Source organism: Pteronotus mesoamericanus, unplaced genomic scaffold (genome assembly GCF_021234165.1).
Source record: "Pteronotus mesoamericanus isolate MK-2021 breed Mesoamerican mustached bat unplaced genomic scaffold, CSHL_Meso_final contig_90, whole genome shotgun sequence".
NCBI lineage: Eukaryota > Metazoa > Chordata > Mammalia > Chiroptera > Mormoopidae > Pteronotus > Pteronotus mesoamericanus.
In genome coordinates, this window is record NW_026555277.1 from 36802946 (window position 1) to 36822936 (window position 19991).

Here is a 19991-nt window from a genome sequence, read left to right on the forward strand (position 1 = left end):
AAGAGAGAGAGACACACACACACACTGATGTGAGACAGAAACATCAATCAGCTACTTCCTGCATGTGCTTTGACAAACTCGCAACTTAGGTCTGTGCCCTGACTGGAAACAGAACTCGCAACCTTCTGGTGCATGGAACAACCAACTGAGCCACAAAGGATGAGACAGGGTTCCAACTTGAATTTTTAGGATATTTGTGACACAGAGATTTCTGTCTGCTTCTTTGTTTTGAGAAATCTCTGTCTAGAGAAGGTAATGGCCATAGGCCATATTTTATACTTCAGAGACCCGTGGGGTTTTGTTATGAAGATACTTTCACACCCAGGGGATTTTAACCAAGCCCACAGGCTTGGAAGTGGCTGACCTGGAATCACATCTGACTATTCTGATTTCTCAAATTTATTGCCCTTTTCTCTGAATCTTGCTGCCTTAGTATCAGCAAGATAAACAGAATCCATAATTCACACAATTTCATAACCCCCACTGCAGGAAGTCAGTGTATCATGTCCATTGGAAATCCGAGGAAGCCGATCCTTCCTTCTTTCCTTCCCTTTCCTTTTATTTTTTGTGGTACCTTGACACACACTTTTGTGCTGACATGACATAGATTTTATTTACTGAAATATATTCTTCATTAGAATGTAACTTTATAATATGTCTCTTCAGTTTTATGCTTCTACCTTTCAAAACATCTAAGTATATATTATAGGTGACTTTGCGAAAGGAGCAGGGTATCAATAACAACTTCTCAAAAGCCTCACAGCCTGAGAATTTACAACAACCTATATTCAAGATGTTTTGTGTTTTATCTGTCATACATTGTTCTTCTCCACTGAGTATCCCCTGAATAAGTTGTCTTTAAGTAAATCTGCTCTGGAAATGTTGAAAGAAATTCCAAGGCTTCTGAAAATATGTCTGAAAATAATAGTTTAATTGGTGGCGTTTGCAGCAAGAATTGCAGTTTTCTAAAATGTCTGCACTCAAATGAAGCAGAAACAGAATTCATGTGCATTTCAGGCGCTGGATGTGCATATCCTCAAGCCATAGTAGTAATAATAGCAAGTAAGAATACTCTATAGTCATACACAGTGCTTTACAATGAGCAAAGATGAGTTCCCGTTCATTAAATTCAGTACTCACTGTAATCATCCCCTGCAAGGGGAGTTACTTCCACAACATAGAGCACACAGATGTTTCATCTAAGTGAGTTGCTCAAAATCACATAGCTAACAGTAGGTACTTTTGGGAACTGAATTTAGGTTTTTCTTATTCTGGGTCCAGTTCCTTATCAACTATAATGTATCTAAAAGAAAGATACATTTGTTTTATATTTAAAAAACTTTCCTACCCAAAACTAACTTATTAATGATGGTGATGTAATGAGTCTCACATATACTGTCACCCTCCCATTTTCACATACACCATATTTCTAGTAATCAGGATGTCTATAAGAAGCAGGAGGAAACAAGTAAAACACACCATTTAAAAATCCCTAAGAAAGAGAGAATTGTATCTTCTCTTAGTAATAATACTAATTTTTACAAACAAGAAGAATTAATATACTTCTTGAAGGACATTCTGATTAAAATGGCATTGCTATCATAATTCATTGTGTTTTAAGAATGACACAATGGATCCTGCATTGAAATCTCATACTAACTGTATTATCCAATCAGTTTACACTGTATCATCTTCTTCATTTTCCAAATGGTCAAACAAAACATCAAGTCTAGAATCCCAGCCATCAGGCTGAATCCTATTTTTAATTCCAGAATAATTAAACTCACTTTCTGTAATTTGCTCAAAGTGAAACAATACATAATAAAAATATTAAACAACTTTTGATCATGTGTTTTTTAGCCTGAAATGAGGGATTTGAGAGCATCAGAAATTTCTTCATTTTACTTCACCACTAGAGGGAGAAAGAGAGCTCAGCATGAGTGTTTTCTTAACTTCTGCTTAGGCGAAGAATATAAACCACGACTTCACCTGTGGCTTTCTTTTGTTTTACATCTACTGTCAGGTATACACAGTAAGGGCTGACTCAAAGGAAATAATAATTCCCAGCACTTAAGATAATGGGTGGAGAGAGCGATTCATCAAGGTGGGGGCGGAGGTCTGGACCTGCTCCAGGGTCTCAGGCTTTCTGTGACACCTCACAGAGATGCTTGGTGATGTCCCGTTTGGGAAATTGTGAAAATATTTAAGTAGATTTCAAAGAAGGCAGTATGGAAGCATGAGTAAGGATGGACTTTAGAGTCAGATAAAATCATCAGGGAAAAGCAAACTGAATCATGAGGTATTAGCTCATACCTGTTAAGATTGCTATTGTCAAACAAAAAGACAAAAGATGGCAAGTGTTGGCAAGGATGTGGAGAATTTGAAACACTTGTACATTGTTGGTGCAATGATACAACCACTATGGAAAACAATATGGACTTTTCTCAAAAACTTAAAAAAAAAAAAACGACCATGTAATTAAATAATCCCACTTCTGGGTATATATCTAATAGAATTGAAATCAGAATCTTGGAGAGATATCTACACTCCCATGTTCACTGCAGCATTATTTACAACAGCCAAAATATGTAAATAACCCAAATATCCATCGATAGATAAAGAGATAAAAAATGTTGTATAAATATACAGTGAAATATTATTCAGCCTTGAGAAGGAGGAAGTCCTGCCATGGGCAACAGCAGAGATGAACTGGAGGATATTATATGAAGTGAAATAAACCAGTAGCTGGACAAATACTGCAGGATTCCGCTTACGTGAGGCACCTAAAACAGTCACACTCATGGGAACAGAGCAGACTAGTTTGCCAGGGTTAGGGGAGAGGGAAATGGGAGCTGCTGTTCCAGAGGTGTAAAGTTTCAGTTGTGCAAGATAAATAAGTTCTAAAAATCTGCTTTCCAATGTAGTGCCTATAGTTAACAATATCGTAGTGTTTGCTTAAACATTTTTAAAGAGGGTAGATCTCATGTTAAGTGTTCTTACCACAATTTAAAAAATATATTAGATAGTGATTTGAAACTTAGCTGACCATTTACTAGATATAGTCCCCTGACCGAGTCACTTATCTTTCCGAGGATCAATTTCTTTATCTCTAGTCGGATATGACATCTAGTTGGGATATTACATAAGGGGTATTGATAATGCGCCTGACACATCACAGACAGTTAGTGACTGAAAGAAACTCTTGTTGCTAAGGGTGCTGTCAGGAGAGGGTCTAGAAGTTCTTTAGGACCCAACTGCTTTTGAAAGGTGGTCATTATTAAGGACCACATAAATTCTTTGGTGAATCTAATACCAAAGAAGAAAGGATGGACTAGAAAGTTGGGGTTTCTCTTCTTTGCTCTAAATCTGAAACTCAGGGTCTGAGAAGCAGGCGATATCTACCTGCTGGTTCATTTTTATATTCCTATGATATGTCCTTTCCCAGCCATAAATCTGACCACCTTTGGTTTTGTAAAACCAATGAACACATGTAAATATATGTGTACTTACAGATATAATAAATAATCTACAACTTGATTGTTACATAATTCTACAATTAACTGCGGGGAAATTAAGAAATATAGCTTTAACTTATGTGAACAAAGCTGGTAGAAGCATAATAAATACAATCTAATCCAGCTTTTTAACATTTTGTTTCTTTACAGGAAACAAAAAGAGCTTAAAATCATACTGAAACAAAGCAACACAAAAGAAAAGCTCTGTGTTCTCCCCCAACCCACCATGATAACACCTACAACTTCACGTCTGACACCTTGAATGGAAAATTTCAGCTCCATAAAGTTTTGACAGTCAAGATATTCGGTTAAGCTTATCTTGATTTAGAATAGAAAGTCTGACAAGATCTTAATTATAGCGTGACAGAAGTAACAGAAATATAATACCAAAAAGCACTGAAGCAAAGGGTTTGCTAAAGCCTTTTGAAACACTCATATTAAAGGTTAGAGAATACCAACTCATACAAAAGGAGCCTAATTTACTCCATTGGTACATAAATCAATAGGAACAGCCAATCTATTCCTTTCATTACCTTTTGTTCACTTTCAGCTTTGTAGGGGTGGAGGGGGAGTCTACACAATGTGGTAAAACCTTGTGAATATGTATCCATGGAACCAAGTTGAACAGTAGCTAACTAAGAATCATTTTCTGCCTGTGTTAATTCATTTTATTTATTTTTATTATTAAAATATATTTATTTTTAGAGAGGGGGAAGGGAGGGAGAATGAGAGGGAAAGAAACTTTGATGTGCAAGAAATGCATCTATTGGTTGAGTCTCACATGCCCCCAATTGGGAACCTGGCCGGCAATGGAGAAATGTGCCCTGAATCCAACTGGTGACCTTCCGGTTTGCAGGCAGGGACTCAATCCCCGGAGCCACACCAGACAGGGCAAATTTTAAAGGAGTGTTTTTCTAACACCATAAAGACTCCACCAAAAAAAAAAAAAACAAAACCCAAAACCCCTTAGAACTTATAAACCCATTCAGTAAAATCAATATACAAATGTTGGTTGCATTTCTATACACCAACAACAATCAAAAAGAGAAACTAAGAAGACAATCCCATTTACAATTATATAAAAAGAATAAAATACTTAGGAATAAATTGAACCTGGAGGCAAAAGATCTATACACCAAAAACTGTAAGACACTGATTAAATAAACTGAAGAACAAGAAGATGCTGCCTTCCAGAGTGGTAAGTGGCTTAGCCAAAGTCTGAAGCAAACCAGGGACTGCATGAAGTGCTTTTGAACAGTAGGTGTTTTCTTTGAACTTCATGCTGAGATACCAAATCAAAGCAGTTGCTTATGGGGCAGAATTCATTTCTAGGAGAAGAAAAGTACTTTCTTTTTAGGAAAACCTGTTACATACATATACACACAAATACAAACATATGCGTATGGATACATATTTTTTAAAATTCAAGAAAATGCATATTCACGATCCCATTAGCTGCCCCAATTATTACCCAGTGGCAAAGCCATGGTTCAAAGTTGGAACAAAGGGAAAGAAGTGCTGAGCTTTGAAGAACAGGAGAGGTGTTTTTTCATATTTTGAATTGTGTATCATAGAAGGTTGAACTTAATGATATTCTTGAGATATATGAAATAGGTCATGCTTTTAAGAGTCTTTAGTGTCAGGTTGAGTCTTTACTGTTGCCACTGCTGAAAAACAATATATTATTGTTCCTATATCGAAGTCTTGAGTCACTTCTTCTTTAACAGAAAAATCACTATTCTGATAAATGTGTGATTTTTGTTGAACCTTATTTCACCACTATCTTGATATCTAAAGTTGATGCAAGATTTTTTTTACAGTATCTGTTGCTATCGAGAGTAAGAAGAAAGTAGAGAGTGCTTTTCTGTTCTCAGGAGAGTAGATTACTTAGAGCAAGGTTTATGTGGGATGAATATTTTGTTTAGACATCTTTAACTGTGTAAGGTTCCCACATCAACAAAAAGGAGTACTCACCGCCAAGGGTGATATAGTAGAGGTTATATATAGTAAATGAAACAGCATATCTGGAAGGTCTCTGTATATTGTAAATGTTAAAGAACAGTAGCTATATAATTATTTGAATTGATATATTGAGAGGGCATTCTAGACTACCGAATGCTGTGCAAATGTAAACTATATAAAACTGTCTATTAAATTATTAAATTACTATGCAGCATAAACTAGAAAGATAAATTTGGCATAAACAGGAACAATTTTGGAACTTATGCAAAAGAATTTGCACATGATAGTAGAAAAATTATCTTTTTTATTATAATGCTCCCCTACAAAAAAATCCACAAAAAACAGCAAATAAATTGTAGTATCATCACCTGTTTTTTATACTTAGCATTATCATAAAGCTTTTGTCTAATCAGAAGAAAGACCAACAATTTTCAATAAGTCTGTGTTCAATAAAGCTTTTGTCTAATCAGAAGAAAGACCAACGATTTTCAATAAGTCTGTTAATAAGCTTACCTTACTTGACTTGCATTCATTGTAAATATTCCATAGAAGAAAACACACAAGCCAACCAGTGCTGCCGGAATCAGCATTCCAGTATACCATCCCAGCCAAGCAAAGTACAGCCCAATCTTCTCACCAAAATACAGCCTGCATGAGAAAGCAAACTGTTAGCTTAAAGCAACATAAGTAACACTACAAATACTGATGTTACACCTGGTCAGAACTTCAGATGGACACTTGAGGCGACCAGCTCGGTCCCTTGGACGCTCTGTCTGGGTTATCTTAAAGTTCATGGTTCTTAATAATTTTAATAATGGTGACATTGTTTGTCTTTAAACTTGTCCTTATAGGAACAATTTGCTAAAATGTGTTTATTTGTGTCAAACTTCTTAATATTGTCCATCAAGCTTTTTACCAGTTAATTCTTGCTTTTCTCCACCTTCCTAGTAGAAACGCTTTTTTGGTCTCCACACAGAGCTGTGCTATACCATGTTGTTTTTGCATGAATAGAAAAAAGCGTCCTCTCCAGGTGGGTGGGGAAAGCTGATTCGATTTCAGTCTCCATATGCAAAATTACACAGACACTTTACAGTAGACAAATCTGCACAATTATGTCACATCTTCCTCAACAAAGTTCAACCCTGCAGTTCCTGGAGCACATGATTCTTTATTCGGTTCATGCTTTGGAATAATACATTTCATTTTCTTCCTGTGTCTGGCTTTTATTTATCCTTCACTTTGTACCGCTTCTTCCAGGAAGCCTTTCCTGACTCCCATTACAACCATGGATTAGATGTCCTGTCCTCACCCAAGCTTCAGTGACCTAAATTCACACACTTTGTGGCAGTTACCTGGCACTTCTCCATTCCTCTCTCCCTCCCCATGACTCTGGCTGCTGAGAAGTGGACTATGTCTTGTTCTACTAGCTCCCACCACAGGAAATATCAAATGAAGCTAAGGGAATCAAATGCATTTTATTTCCCTTCAGCTGATGAATACAGTCTACAAGGAAATGGCAGAAGAAGGTGATTGAAAAAACTACTCAACCACTTTTTCTTCACCAAGTCTCCTGGCAATATTAACTGTCACACTGTTCATTAAGCTCTGGTATAAGATGATATAACTTCTTGAATTCTCCACTACTGTTTAGTCTCCATTTGCTAAAAATGGCAACTTAACACACAGTTTTGTCCCAGCAATAGTTTTAAAGACTGGTGTTTTATAGCTCATTTGGGAATTTTGCACTGGGCAGTAATTCTTGCTGGGAAGAAAATTCTCATGTTATATTTTTCCTTAACAAGACTTCTCTTTCTGAAAATTATTATTTTTTCCACTTTATTTTCTGTATTATTTGTGTAAATTCTACCAGGGGTAGACATAAAGCCATTAAGCATCATTTGTCTAATTTTTTAAAATTTATTTCTCTCAGGAGACACGCATCACTAGTCTACTCATTTTTTATACAATGATAATGTTCTACTTTGAAACAGAAGATTGTTTTAATAACAGGTGTTGCAGCAAAGGCTTTGTGCTTTTAAACAGGTGTTCCTCTAAAGGTTGGAGTTATTTTTTAGCACATATTAATAGGATAGTTTTAGAATAATTATAGAAAACTACACATAGACCCCTTACACAAATTAGTATGCTGAGATTTTAAATTACTCCTTGTTAAAGGTTAAGAAAGAGGAGTTGGAAATATTATCTGAGAGGATTATAACCACCTGAGTTACATCCGATTTCAGATCTGTTTCAGGAGAGGAAAGAGACAGTTTCAGGCAAAGAAGGCTGATGAAAACCCCTGGGCCAGAGCACGGGTATTGACTGTCTCCCAGGCCATCCAAGTGTTCCTTAAAGGTGGCTGAAACCACGACAGGGCAAGGATGAACACAGGGTGGCCACGGGTGCCCCTCCCCATCACACTTCGCCCACAGCCGTTCTATTTCTGTATTTTTTATACTGCTTTCTCATGTGACATATCATTTGATGATAGGATTCTGCTGCTGAAATAACTTCATCTATAAATAAACAAATGATGAACAGTTTTTAGAGAGAATTATTTCATTTAATTTTTACACTTAAATCTCTCAGAGGCCTAGTGTAAAATCTTTTGAAAAATGCCACACAACTATTTTGTTAAGTGGGTTTTATAGCTGACAAGATTTAAAATGTGCTCTTTTCAGATTCAAATATTTTTTTATACTAATACTTTGACTCAAACAGATACTCACTAAATCTTTGTTGAAAGATAAATATACGCATAGATGCTTTGTTGGTCATTTTTCTCTTTGCTCTCAAATCCCTTTTCTGCCTTTCCCTGTTTTGATTGGTTTTCACAAAAAAGTAGATTACACAGGTTCCTTTATAAGTTGCTTCTGGTTAAGTGGGCCCAGGAGGTACTTGGAGACTCAAGGGAGGGAGGGAGGGAGGGAGGAAGGAAGGAAGGAAGGAAGGAAGGAAGGAAGGAAAGAAGGAAGGAAGAAGAGAGGGAAGGAAGGAGGCAGAAAGGGAGGGAGGGAGGGAGGAAGGAGAGGAGAAGACAGGATCTTTTCTCCTCCCTTCGTTGTCCTCAAGATAGTCCTTGTTTATCCATAGCTCTACTCCCTACTTTCCCTTCTTGCAGGTAGTCTGATCATGAATTTCATAGTCCAGGTATTGGGCACTGAAATATATTTTATTTAATTTTCCCTTGAGCTTTAGTTTGGTTAGCAGTTTCCTCTGTTGTTAATCTTGAGTTGTCTCATTATTCCTGTTTGATTTCTCAGCTTTCCTATCCCCTGTGCAAACAGTTTCCTTAATTAAATTCCTTTTATTGAAAAGATTCATAGTGGTTTATTTTTTCCTGATTGCATCCTGATACAGGTAATTTGATGAGGAAATGAAATATTTCCAAATCTAAGAAAATGACAACAAAACAGCATATGTCTTCCATTATCGATCCATCTGCAGTACCTGATTAAATCCAGGGGCTGATGCTTGTACCACATTCCCCAGCGTGCCCAGCGCTCATATAATAGATGCCTGTTATTCTGAGGTCCATGAGTTTTGATGGGATGGCTACTCTTGTAGGCTCCCTGAAACAGATATAGTAAGATAAATCGATATCATTCTTTTACTAAAATTTGAACTAAATAAGAATTGCTTTTATTCTTAAAGAATAATTAAAAAATTTATTGAAAGCTTCAGAAATTGTAAACTTAAGCTCCTCTCTGGAATGATGATGTCTTTATATATCTCTCATTCATTGAACATATTCTGATAGTTCCTTAAAAATCCTTTCTTCAATTCCTTTTTAAACCAATGGGATTCCTCTTACCTAAAGTACACTAGACTCTACTGTTTGGAACCTAAGGTCTGTTAATAAGACTTCACCATCACTGAGAGAAACTGGAGTCTGGCTTCCAGGGCTCAAAACTGTACTTTTGATACTTTACGTTTCTATGCCTCAATGACTTATTCATAAAATGAGGTTTATACCACTGTCTATTTCAAAGAGTTTTTTGCAAAGATTAAATGAGATAAACCATATAAAACATTTAGCTCAAGGCCAAAGAGTAAGTGCTCAACACATGTTATCTGTCATGGGTTGTACTATACTGTGAATTCCACCAGTAAAAGAATTATATCCTGAGAGTCCTCAGCCTTAATAAATAGAAGAATGGCCAGTTTTGAAAGTGCAGAAATGACATTTTAATGACTCTATTCTTATATTAAAATTCAGAGTTGCCTTAAAATGAATGCATTGTGTGTGTATGGGGGGCATGATGGGATTAAAACTGATTCAAATTTAATTCATGACTCAGTAGGCAGAGCCCACCACAGCTTAGAGCAAGCTTTTCTAGTTAAAACTGGAAGAGAGGTAAAATCAGGCAGAGAATCAAGTACAGAGCGGGCTGTAGGTGTTCCGTGGGTTTGGTTTTCAGGGAGCCCCGTGCAGTAGGCGCACACTAGGACCCCGCCCTTTGGGAAAGGTGTGCCACCATGGAACTCTGTGCTGGAGCGGAGGCATCAGCCAGGGTGGCTGAGCATGCGCAGGAGTTCCCTCCGAGGCTGGGCTTCCTGAAGCGGGCAAATGCAAGAGGGCGCTAGAGCAGAGGAGCCAGTAGCGTGCAGCCACCAAATGTTGTGGGGGCCTTGGGAAAGCCCAGGGCTGGTTGCTGATTGAACCTTCTTGAGAGAGGGGAGCCAGATTTAGATTAAAAAAAGAAAAAGGGATCAAGCATTGAGCATGAGACCTTAATTTTTTTGTAATGAAAATTGTATTTCAAAATTACCTCATGTGGAGGAAAAGCTGCTATATATGAGCCATTGTTTATCAGTTTACATATACCTGAAAGGAGAAGAATAGTTCTTGAGTTAGTTTAAATGACGTCTTTCTTCTGAAGCAACATATATACGCTTTGAACAATAAGTTGCTTTAAAAACTTAGAATAACTGTGCCCTGGCTGGTGTGGCTCAGTGGATTGAACACTGGCCTGCGAACTAAAGGGTGCCTGGTTCGATTCCCAGTCAGAGCACATGCCTGGGTTGTGGGCCAGGTCCCCAGGAGGGGGCACGCGAAAGGCAACCACACATTGACATTGCTCTCCCTGTCTTTCTCCCTTTCTTCCCCTCTCTCTAAAAATAAATAAAGAAAATCTTGAAAACATAAAGACCATGTAGAAGTCTTTATTATACTTAGAATAACCAAAATGACTTCCATAACCACCTCACCTACGAGGACACTGAGGTTGTGAAGGAGACTAATGCTGAGAGTCTAATTCTGTCCTTACAACATTAATACATGGAGATTTGCAATGCACCAACATAGGATTTCACTTTGCCACGTCATGAGACAGGAGGAATTTTAACATCCATTCATTGTGGATCACACAAGCCTAGAGTAACTTTTCCCTCAAAACAAAATTTGGTTAAAGGAACTGAGGAATTCCCTACCCTTCAAAATACCTCAAAGGGATAGTGGTGTTGAGAAACCTTTGAATTATTTCATTTTTAAGAGATGTATTATGTGGATGTAGCCTAATTTATTTGTCAATTCCTAATGATGGACAGTTACAGAATTTCCAGTTTTATTTTACTACAAAGCCACAATGAACAAATGTCTGCGTACATTGTTATGCAAAGCGTGATTATTTCTCTGGGATAAATTTCAAGAGCAAAACTTCTGTTCCAAAGTGTTTGCACATTTCACATTTTGATACATATGGCCAAATGTTTTTAAAACAGTTTGTTTGTTTTATTGAAAGGCTGAAAAATAAAATGTTTAGAGCTTGTGCTCAATGTGTTACATGTTCATATTTAATGCATGAAGACAGAGCTTCGATTGTTAAATATTCCTTGGAAACATAGCAACCGCTAATTCTCCTTTCTCTACATTATTTATCAGCATTCTTACCCACTTTTGATATTCCGTTTTCATATTTGGTGTGCTGCAGCATATGATAGACTATCCTGCTTCGAGTAGCATTGCTGAAGAAGGTGTCCTTATTGTTTATTATGAAGCTGTTAAGATAGGGGGATTGGTTTTAATAGAGCAGAACACAGAATCCAGCAACAGTGACAACTTCCTGGGCAGTCATCCATCTGTCTTCTCCTTTCAACTATTGTATGTGAAGTAGAGTAAACAGGGAGATAAACCATCCTCTTTAAAATGAAAGTCAGTCGGCAGAGAAAAATTAAACACACATCATAGTATACTGTCAAATATTCATGTTAATATCTTTCAGTTTGTAAGAAAGCCTGGATGTCTTCATGTTTTTTGTTTGGCATTGAACAAGGAGTTTCCATTAGCTCCCATACATTTTAATTAAGCAATGGAGTTCCAAATAGAACACATTAAAAATGGATGTAATTCCCCATGCCACACTTTCCAAGCTAGCTTATCTTACTTACAGAACTTCAGCAACAAGCAATTGCTCTCCCTTCCCCTTCATGCCCTATTCTGTCCCTACGTGGGAAGAGCTGCAAAGGGAGCCAGGTGACAGTCAGTGATACAATAAGCAAAAGGGTGATCCCAAGAGGAAAGAAAGAGTCTGTTTTTAGTATTTACTTTATAACATAGTGGGAGCCTCAAACAAATGGAAGCATTCTGGCCCTTACTCAACTGCTGACAACTTGTTTCCAGTTGCTCTATCTTTATGAATGATAAGCCTCCATTTTCTCAGACTCTTGGCCCTGAAGTATCAGGTCTTCTATGATCCTTACTTTCTCTTCTGCATCCATATTCCAAGAGTTGCCAAATGAAGCAGCTTTTATAGCTACACTGCCTCTCTCTGGCTTTCTTGTATCCATCTTGTTCTGGGTCTCACTGCCTCTTGCCTAGGTTATGGAAAGCCCTCTTAACTTGCTGTGCAACTTCCCACCTGACTTTTAGTGCACTTTCTGACCCCTGGAGGACTCCTACTATTAATGGGTCAGCAGCTCTACAATAAGCATAATTAAATTTCTCATTTTCCTCTGAGGGCTCTCTATTCTTCCATTTAAACCTTCCCCTTTGTCTTATTTCTTAGAGCTCTGGCTTCTTGTATCTGTGAGTCTGTCAAATTGTAGAATTTATCATCACCATCGAATCCCACACTTCTTTACTTCAAGATTTTGTTCTGTTTCTCGTATCTGTACTCCCACCTCTCACCACCTCCCTCCACACGTTTACCTGCTGAGAAGAACTAGCTCCTTCATAAAGCTTTCCTGGGTCTTCTTTTCTAGGTGTAGCTCCTCCTTCTCTTACATAAACATGCATTTTATTTGTATCTTTCCTAACACATTAATTTTACTTTGCCTTCTGTAGCTGTATACCTGCCCATTTCATTAGACCCAGAGTCCTTCTAATACTCTGATATTGTACTTGGATGCACTGAATTAAAATTTCTGTGTCCTGTAAATTATAAGAACAGGAAAGAATGTCCAATTATTTCACTATTAGATTGATTCAGAAATTTTGGAACAAATATTTTTTAACAGGTAAATTCTTTTTCTGTGGAGTTACATTACAAAGGAAGGAAACAGATTAATACATAAGTAAAGAAATCAATTATGTAACTTCAGGAGTTGTTAATATGAAGAAAAAAGGAAACTAACGGCATAGAGTATGACTGGTACAAGGGGACTATAGAGAAGATTTTCAGAGAAGGGCTCTCTGAACTGGTGGGTTTTGAGTAGGGGCTGAATGATAAGAAGGGATAGGCCATGTGAAGATGTGGGTCAAGAACATATCTGCAGAGAACAGAAAGAACAAAAATTCTGAGAGGGAATTAAGCTTGAGCTTTCAATGGGTGGAACCAAAGCTTGTGTCCCTAAAGTAAATGGTGCGGAAATTGTAGAAGATGAGAGGACAGTGCTGGGCAGGGACTGCAACTTATACGGCCACATGGTAGCTGATAAAAAGTTTGAATTTTATTTTAAGTGTAAATGAGAGTCCATGAGCAGGGGTGGTTTAAGCAAGACAGTTTCATGATCTCCTTGCGATTTTTGGAAGATCGCCCTAGTTTCTCAGGTTCAAAGAAAAAAGGCAGAATTTTTCTTTTTTAATTTGGTGCATAATAGAGCTTGAAAAAGTACTACAAAAACCTTCCATGAAACTGCAATCTTTCTCTCAATGTAGAAGTCATTTGGATTTCCATTCCTTCCTCTGCTTCCCGTAACTAGGATTAAAAAGTAATGCTTCCAGACGTCCACCTCTAAGAGTAAATCATAACATAAATAAAAAATTTTGAAAGAGGGGGTTTCCCATTGATGGCTGGCTCTGTTAACATGTTTGGCGGTTAGGAATTCTGTTTCATCCTGCCTCTCAACTTCCAACATCCCAGAATTTAAGTCAATCCAAAATTATGTATTAGCAAGTTGATCTTGCTATAGACCTACTGCACACTGTGCATTTCTTCATCTTCATGTTTATCTTATTTTGTTTAATTGTTAACTTTACCTCTTTGTTTTGACCCAGTTGACTGGAAGTACTGTGAAAGCAGGGACTGCGTCATAACCTCAGTCTGCATCATGTAGAAACTTAGCAAATAGTCATCGAATAAAGAAATGAGTTGAAATATTGTATGCTGGTAGATAGAAACGCATGTAACAAATCCTTAAAATGAATACTTATTCACCTTAGCTTAATAAGATTAAACTACAGTGGATTAAACTAATATATACAAATTAATTAAATATAATTTTAAATGTAATTTCTTAATGAGAACAATCTATTATTCAAGCATGTTATTTAACAGCAATTCTATTATTATTAATATTATCATCATTTTTGTTACTTTTGTTACTTTAACTGACTTACTACCATAGTAATTATTTTCAAAGAATTAGGAGCTAGACTATCATTTCATGAGTTTACAATTAATTATTCATTACTGGAATGTCTCTAAATCGTAGTTGGTAATTAACTAATAATGTTCACTGAGTGTTGTTCTAAGTTAAGTGTACATTTTAATAAAATGATACATTCTCTGACATTCGGCAAACAACGGGACCGGTCCCAGCTATTTTTATTCTATCAACAACTCCCAGACAATGAAAGATGCCGAGGCAGGTAGTGGGGGAAAACAGATGGGAACTCACTGGTGAATCCGTGCGCGGCTGAAGGGGCCAGTGTAGCAGTCCGACTCCTCCAGGTCTGGAAAAGCTGACTTGTCAAGAACCATTGGGTTTTGAGACATCCATTTTTTGAGTCTTCTGTAATAATTGTGTACGCTGGAACAAAGTCACATTTTAGCATATTAGATTAGTCTGCATTCCAGAGTAATGCCTACCTTCCACTGCCATTCCAAAAAAAGAGTTCCAAAAAGACATTAAACACATCCGCACTCACAATCACACATGTACATTCCTCCTGTTTCCGGGAGGAAATGAAAAGAAACCTGGCTTAAAAGGTCAAAAGTGCTTGGTCAGAACCCCAACTTGCACCGAACCAGCTGTGAGGACTAGGGGGTGAGGCGTGGTGCGGTGGGGAGCAGGGATGACAGAGTCATCGATTTTTTTCTGATCTCCAAAAGCAGTTACAATTTGTTCTGCTTCCTTGAAGGGTTATTTTTAAGACACTTTAAAAATTGAGTGTGAAAGTGCATTGTAAACAAATGATAAATGGCAGCAATAATAAAACTGTAACCATTCCCCATTTCTCCTGGCAGGAGAAATGATGAACTTGAAAAGGTGAGTAATTACCTGCACATTAACTATCACCTCATCATTAATTATCACCTCATGTTTATTGGCTAAAGTACCTTCCACAGAATAACTTTCCCACTTCAAGAAAGAAAAAATACAAGTGAAATCTAAGTGCACATAATTGATTTTGTTTCTCTCTTTCTAGCTATCTTCAAATTGGATTTTTTAATGTTATAACAGTGATGACTCCCCCTAACATACTCCGCTTAAATTTTCTCCTCCAATGGTAAAATTTTTAATAACATCAAAATCATTTATTTCCTTAATTGAATGTGTACATTAAGGTGAATAACATGACATTCTTCTTTTCAGTTTAATGTGTAATACACTTTTCTATTTACTCACTACTTTCCCCATATGCATCCACAAAGTAAAGGACCAATGAATATTTGTAAAAAGTAAATTGTAAAAAGGTTGATGATATAAATGTTTAAGAGACTTTAATAATCATTTGAAATAACTGATAATTGAATTTTCATTTCATGAAGTTAAACAGAAAAACAGCAAATACAAATGATAATAAAACATGGGACACCGAATAGTGTTCCCTTTTTGTTTACTTTTAAATTTGACCAAAATAGAAAAAAATAATCTTTTCTACTATTAAAAATGCTGTTTCTTTAGGATTTAATGTATACATATTTATTAGGCACTCGAAGCACAAGTTTATTATAAAACTAAATTATGACAATATTACATAAATAGATATTTGTTGCTATTTAAAATACAGCATTTCATCCTTCTGCAAATCTCTGAAAGAAAGATGCCTATTTATCTGAAAACCCACTATCATACAGCAGCAAAATCTCACTAATTCTATAGAGCAAACAAAAACAAATTGAGACATTTCTCAACACATCCAACATTAAGCAGGCACATGCGGAAAAAAAAAAAAAAGGAGAAAAAACCCCTGCAGTTGTAAATTTATAAATTATAATATTCCAATGACTTTGGCTTTATTACATGAAAATAACTGGAAATTTGCTACATAGACCAGGACCAAACAAGCACAGGGGAGTGACGAAAGTTCATTCTGACCCAGGGCATGCTAACTGGACAAAAGGAAAATCTGACTTGGCTGTGGATCATTATGAATGATAGATTTTTTTTAAAAAAGCAACTTGAGCACTAATCCCTTTAATGCTTGCTCTAATATTAAGTTCCCCCTGCCTCCATGATTTACTTGTCAGCAATTCCTAAATTCCTACTACATTTTAAATGTAATGTTTAAAAGAGACCAATATTCTCCTATTTTAAAATTGAAATCTTTCCTATGGTAAAGATCTAAATTATATTCAGCCATTTTCTTCTTAAAAGAACTAGATTTACTGAATCCTTTCTTAGAATGGTCTAGTTTTTGTGTCATTCCGACTTGGAATATCCTATAATATTATTCAATAGGGCACACTCTACCACATTCATATTTTGCTTCTGTTGTTTTTCACAATGAGCAGAAAAGCAGCCAAGTGTGCACAGCTTTTTGTTTAACCATTTGTTAAAAGGAGACATTTCCTTCCGTGAAAGAGGGCCAAGGCAGTTCAGGCGCGATGATTTCTTCTGTCTCAGGCTTCTGGTCTGATTAACTCCTTTATTATAGCTACTGATACCCATAAGTAAAAGATGCTGTTTTGAGATGAAAGCTCCTGAAAAGAAGTTTGTTTTCAATATTAGGATAAGACACGCAGCTTCAGGTGGTGAAATAAGAGTAGTTCTGTGCTTGCAACGTGCTGTGTGGCAATTCATCACTGTGGATGCTAGTCTTTTTTTTACAACCTCTGTCAAATAAGAGATTTGGAACACATGATCCAGAAGGTCTCTGTTGGGTTTGTTGTTTTATTTATCTACTGGGTCAATGTTTACTTATCAATCTTGTTTTTGTAACTATTTTTAAAATTAAAATCTTCTATAACACTAACTTGCAAACATATCAAGTGAGGACTGTAGGAATGTCAATGGTACATTAAAATAAAAGAGATTATCTGTTTATAAACTGTTAAATTTGGCACAAGTCAATTATTGAAATCTCTTGAATAAATCAATAGGGTTTTTTCCCCTAAAATTTACAACTGCTGAAAAGGGAAATCAAATGCCTTTCTATTTTTTTCCCACAAACGACAAATTAGTCATAAACAAATTATGTATCACCCACCAACCTGCCCGTTGATTTGCTCCTTGGGTCAGTGTAATAGGATTTTTTCCTGAAAAATAAGAGAAATGAGCTGGAGGAAGTCACATGAAAAGAGTGAAACCAGTGACTGACAACATTCAATAATTTCGAGCATTTCAATAATCCAACTTCCACATGCTTCAGGAAGACCTGAAATCAACCGATACAATATATAGAATTTACATTGTTTTAATTTCAGAATCTAAGTCACTAATAATAAAACACTTTTATAAATCAACAAATCCCTTTAAATATTTGATTTTTTAATTCCATTTTTGAAGATCTCTCGTCTGCTACACAATGCATATTTACTGGATCATTTGTTATTTGAAGTCATCCATCCATCCATCCCTCCATGTAGACACATATGTAATAAATATTTCTGATGTTACAAGGAATGTTAAGGTATAACCTCTAAAAAAATTATAGAATAAAGATGGTTTCTACTCTTAAAGAGTATGCTTCACGGTTGAGGAGACAATTGATAGTTACAACAAAATGTGCCAATGCAGGAAAACAGTTCTGCGGAAATACTTACGAAGGGATCTCAGTAAGTTTCTGTAGATGGAGGAAAAAAGGAGACAGGGAAACCCTCCCAGAGGATATGCTGTCTGTATTAAATCCTGAAGCATGAGTGGGAATAGTCCTCTGAATGAGTACTTGAGACATGGCATTCTAGACTGCATATGAAATGGTTATGGGACCAAGGACAAACATTGTTAAGATTCAGGAACTGCAACTATTTTGGTCATCACTAGAGCATGGATTACAAGTTGAAGATAGAGATAAAAGATTGGGGGGGATGATGAACAAGGCACAGTTAATGAGGACTCTGACCACTAATCCTAAGGTTTTGGATGAAAAGAAATGGAAGATACTGTGTTTTAAGTAGCTGTGTAGCATATCTGATTTTAGAGAAACTAAAAATTCTAATGACAGAGGTTCATTAATCTCTTAAGAGATTCTCACTACATCCTCATCTTGGAGCTTGGGAATGTCAACCTGAGCCTCTGTATCCCTGCTCATCAAAACCTGTAACAGAGGCCAGTGTTCCAGAAAGCAGGTATCCAGAAAGCAGGGCTGAGAGTCAGGACAATTTATATTTAGTACTGTATTATTAACTGCTTAGAAAACTAGAAAACCTTTTTAGCTACCATATTTCATTGGCATCACTGGTAATATGACTAGAAAATAATTTTTAAGTTGTCCCTGACATACTAAACACTAAATTCAAATATGGGATTTTGAAGCTGGCTATGTCTATTCTAAACCCAAATTTAAATTATTTTCCCCTTTCATTTTTTTCAAACATACATACATTTGTGTGGATATATCATTCCATCCAATTGGACTATAAACCCATCTTCACTCTGAACCTCCTCTACATAGGCTGTCTTGCACTATTTATCCCATTGTTATACAGCTGTTCGCTGACTATCTTTTGTAAGACATTGAGCTTCTTGAAAACAGTAGTTCTGTTTCATTTGACTTTGTATGCCTGGTGTGTACTTGTCACATTATTTGAGAAGTAGTAAGAACTAAAATAGCTGATGAATAAATGAGTGATCCTTTATTTAATTCAGAGATGTGACTATGTCCTTCAGTGTCTGAGAACATTTTACATTCAATAAACATTTGCTAATAAGATATTATTACAAAACTACAAATGTAGAAATTAGTTTAAAATAATTTTAGCATTAAAAAATCTACAAATGTGATTAAGAGAATAAAAAGATTACAGTTATAAGTATTGGTCATGGATATGATAAGAAATGTTATAAAAGCAAAGAGCATTCGGATTAAACACTGCTCTCTCTCTTTTTTTTTTTTTTCATGTTACTTCGAGATAGTTAAACAATTTTTTAAAAAAGTTTGAAGTGCTTTGGAATAAAGAAAGAAAGAAAGTCATACAAGATGAACATATATACTTTTAAGACCACTTGCATTATAACAGCAAATAAACATTAAACTAAGAAACAAAATTTTTCCTATTAACTAACACCCTCATTACCAATCAAATCTAGGACGAACTACGTGAAAATTACTGCTGTTGAATCCTTTTACTTGAGGACTGGTTACTGCTTATCTTGAGAACATGTCAGTTATGGGTTGCATTGTTTGGGCATGTAAAAAGGCGAGATTTATTTTTATGTCTTTACAATTTCTTTTTTTTTTTACCCTTTAAAAGTTTATCTAACCACCAGTTTTAAATTTCAAGGCTGATTTTAAAAAATATACGTAAGACAAACTTTCCTCTATGTCTCAATTTCTGCAATGCATTTCTTTCAGAGTTTTAAAAAAGTATTTTTATGGTGAATAGCTTATTTGCCTGTGATGCATATCACATTGCATTTTAATGCCTATTCAATAATAAAAATATTTTCTTTCTCTTCTACATCTGTGGAGCAGTTTTCTGGATTGGGGGAGATTTTGTTTTTAATTATATATCCCCAACAATATACAAGTATACACTGAAGTTAATAATCACCTGCAATTCTTAGTTTTCTACAGAAAAGAACCTGCAGAACCAAATCATTTCCTACCTCTAACCCTCTATCCTGTAACTTATTAACTGTGCATTATTCAGGTACAGAGCTTTCTTTATTTTTCCTTTGAAGAGTGTCTGCTATTTTACACCTTGCATCAGGGCAGCATTTATCTACTTTACCTACCTACCTACC

General features: G+C 36.1%; 1 protein-coding gene across 1 annotated transcript in view; it reads right to left on the reverse strand.

The window, feature by feature from the left end:
• ANO3 (anoctamin 3) overlaps window positions 1-19991 on the reverse strand; it is a 286782-nt gene that overhangs the window by 61160 nt on the left and 205631 nt on the right. The window contains exons 7-12 of the mRNA XM_054585980.1: window positions 17297-17341; window positions 14538-14669; window positions 11371-11477; window positions 10250-10305; window positions 8928-9049; window positions 5991-6125 (exon numbers count right to left, since the gene is read on the reverse strand). Of these exons, the coding sequence (XP_054441955.1) occupies window positions 5991-6125; window positions 8928-9049; window positions 10250-10305; window positions 11371-11477; window positions 14538-14669; window positions 17297-17341 (597 nt within the window). The remainder of the gene's footprint in view (window positions 1-5990; window positions 6126-8927; window positions 9050-10249; window positions 10306-11370; window positions 11478-14537; window positions 14670-17296; window positions 17342-19991) is intronic.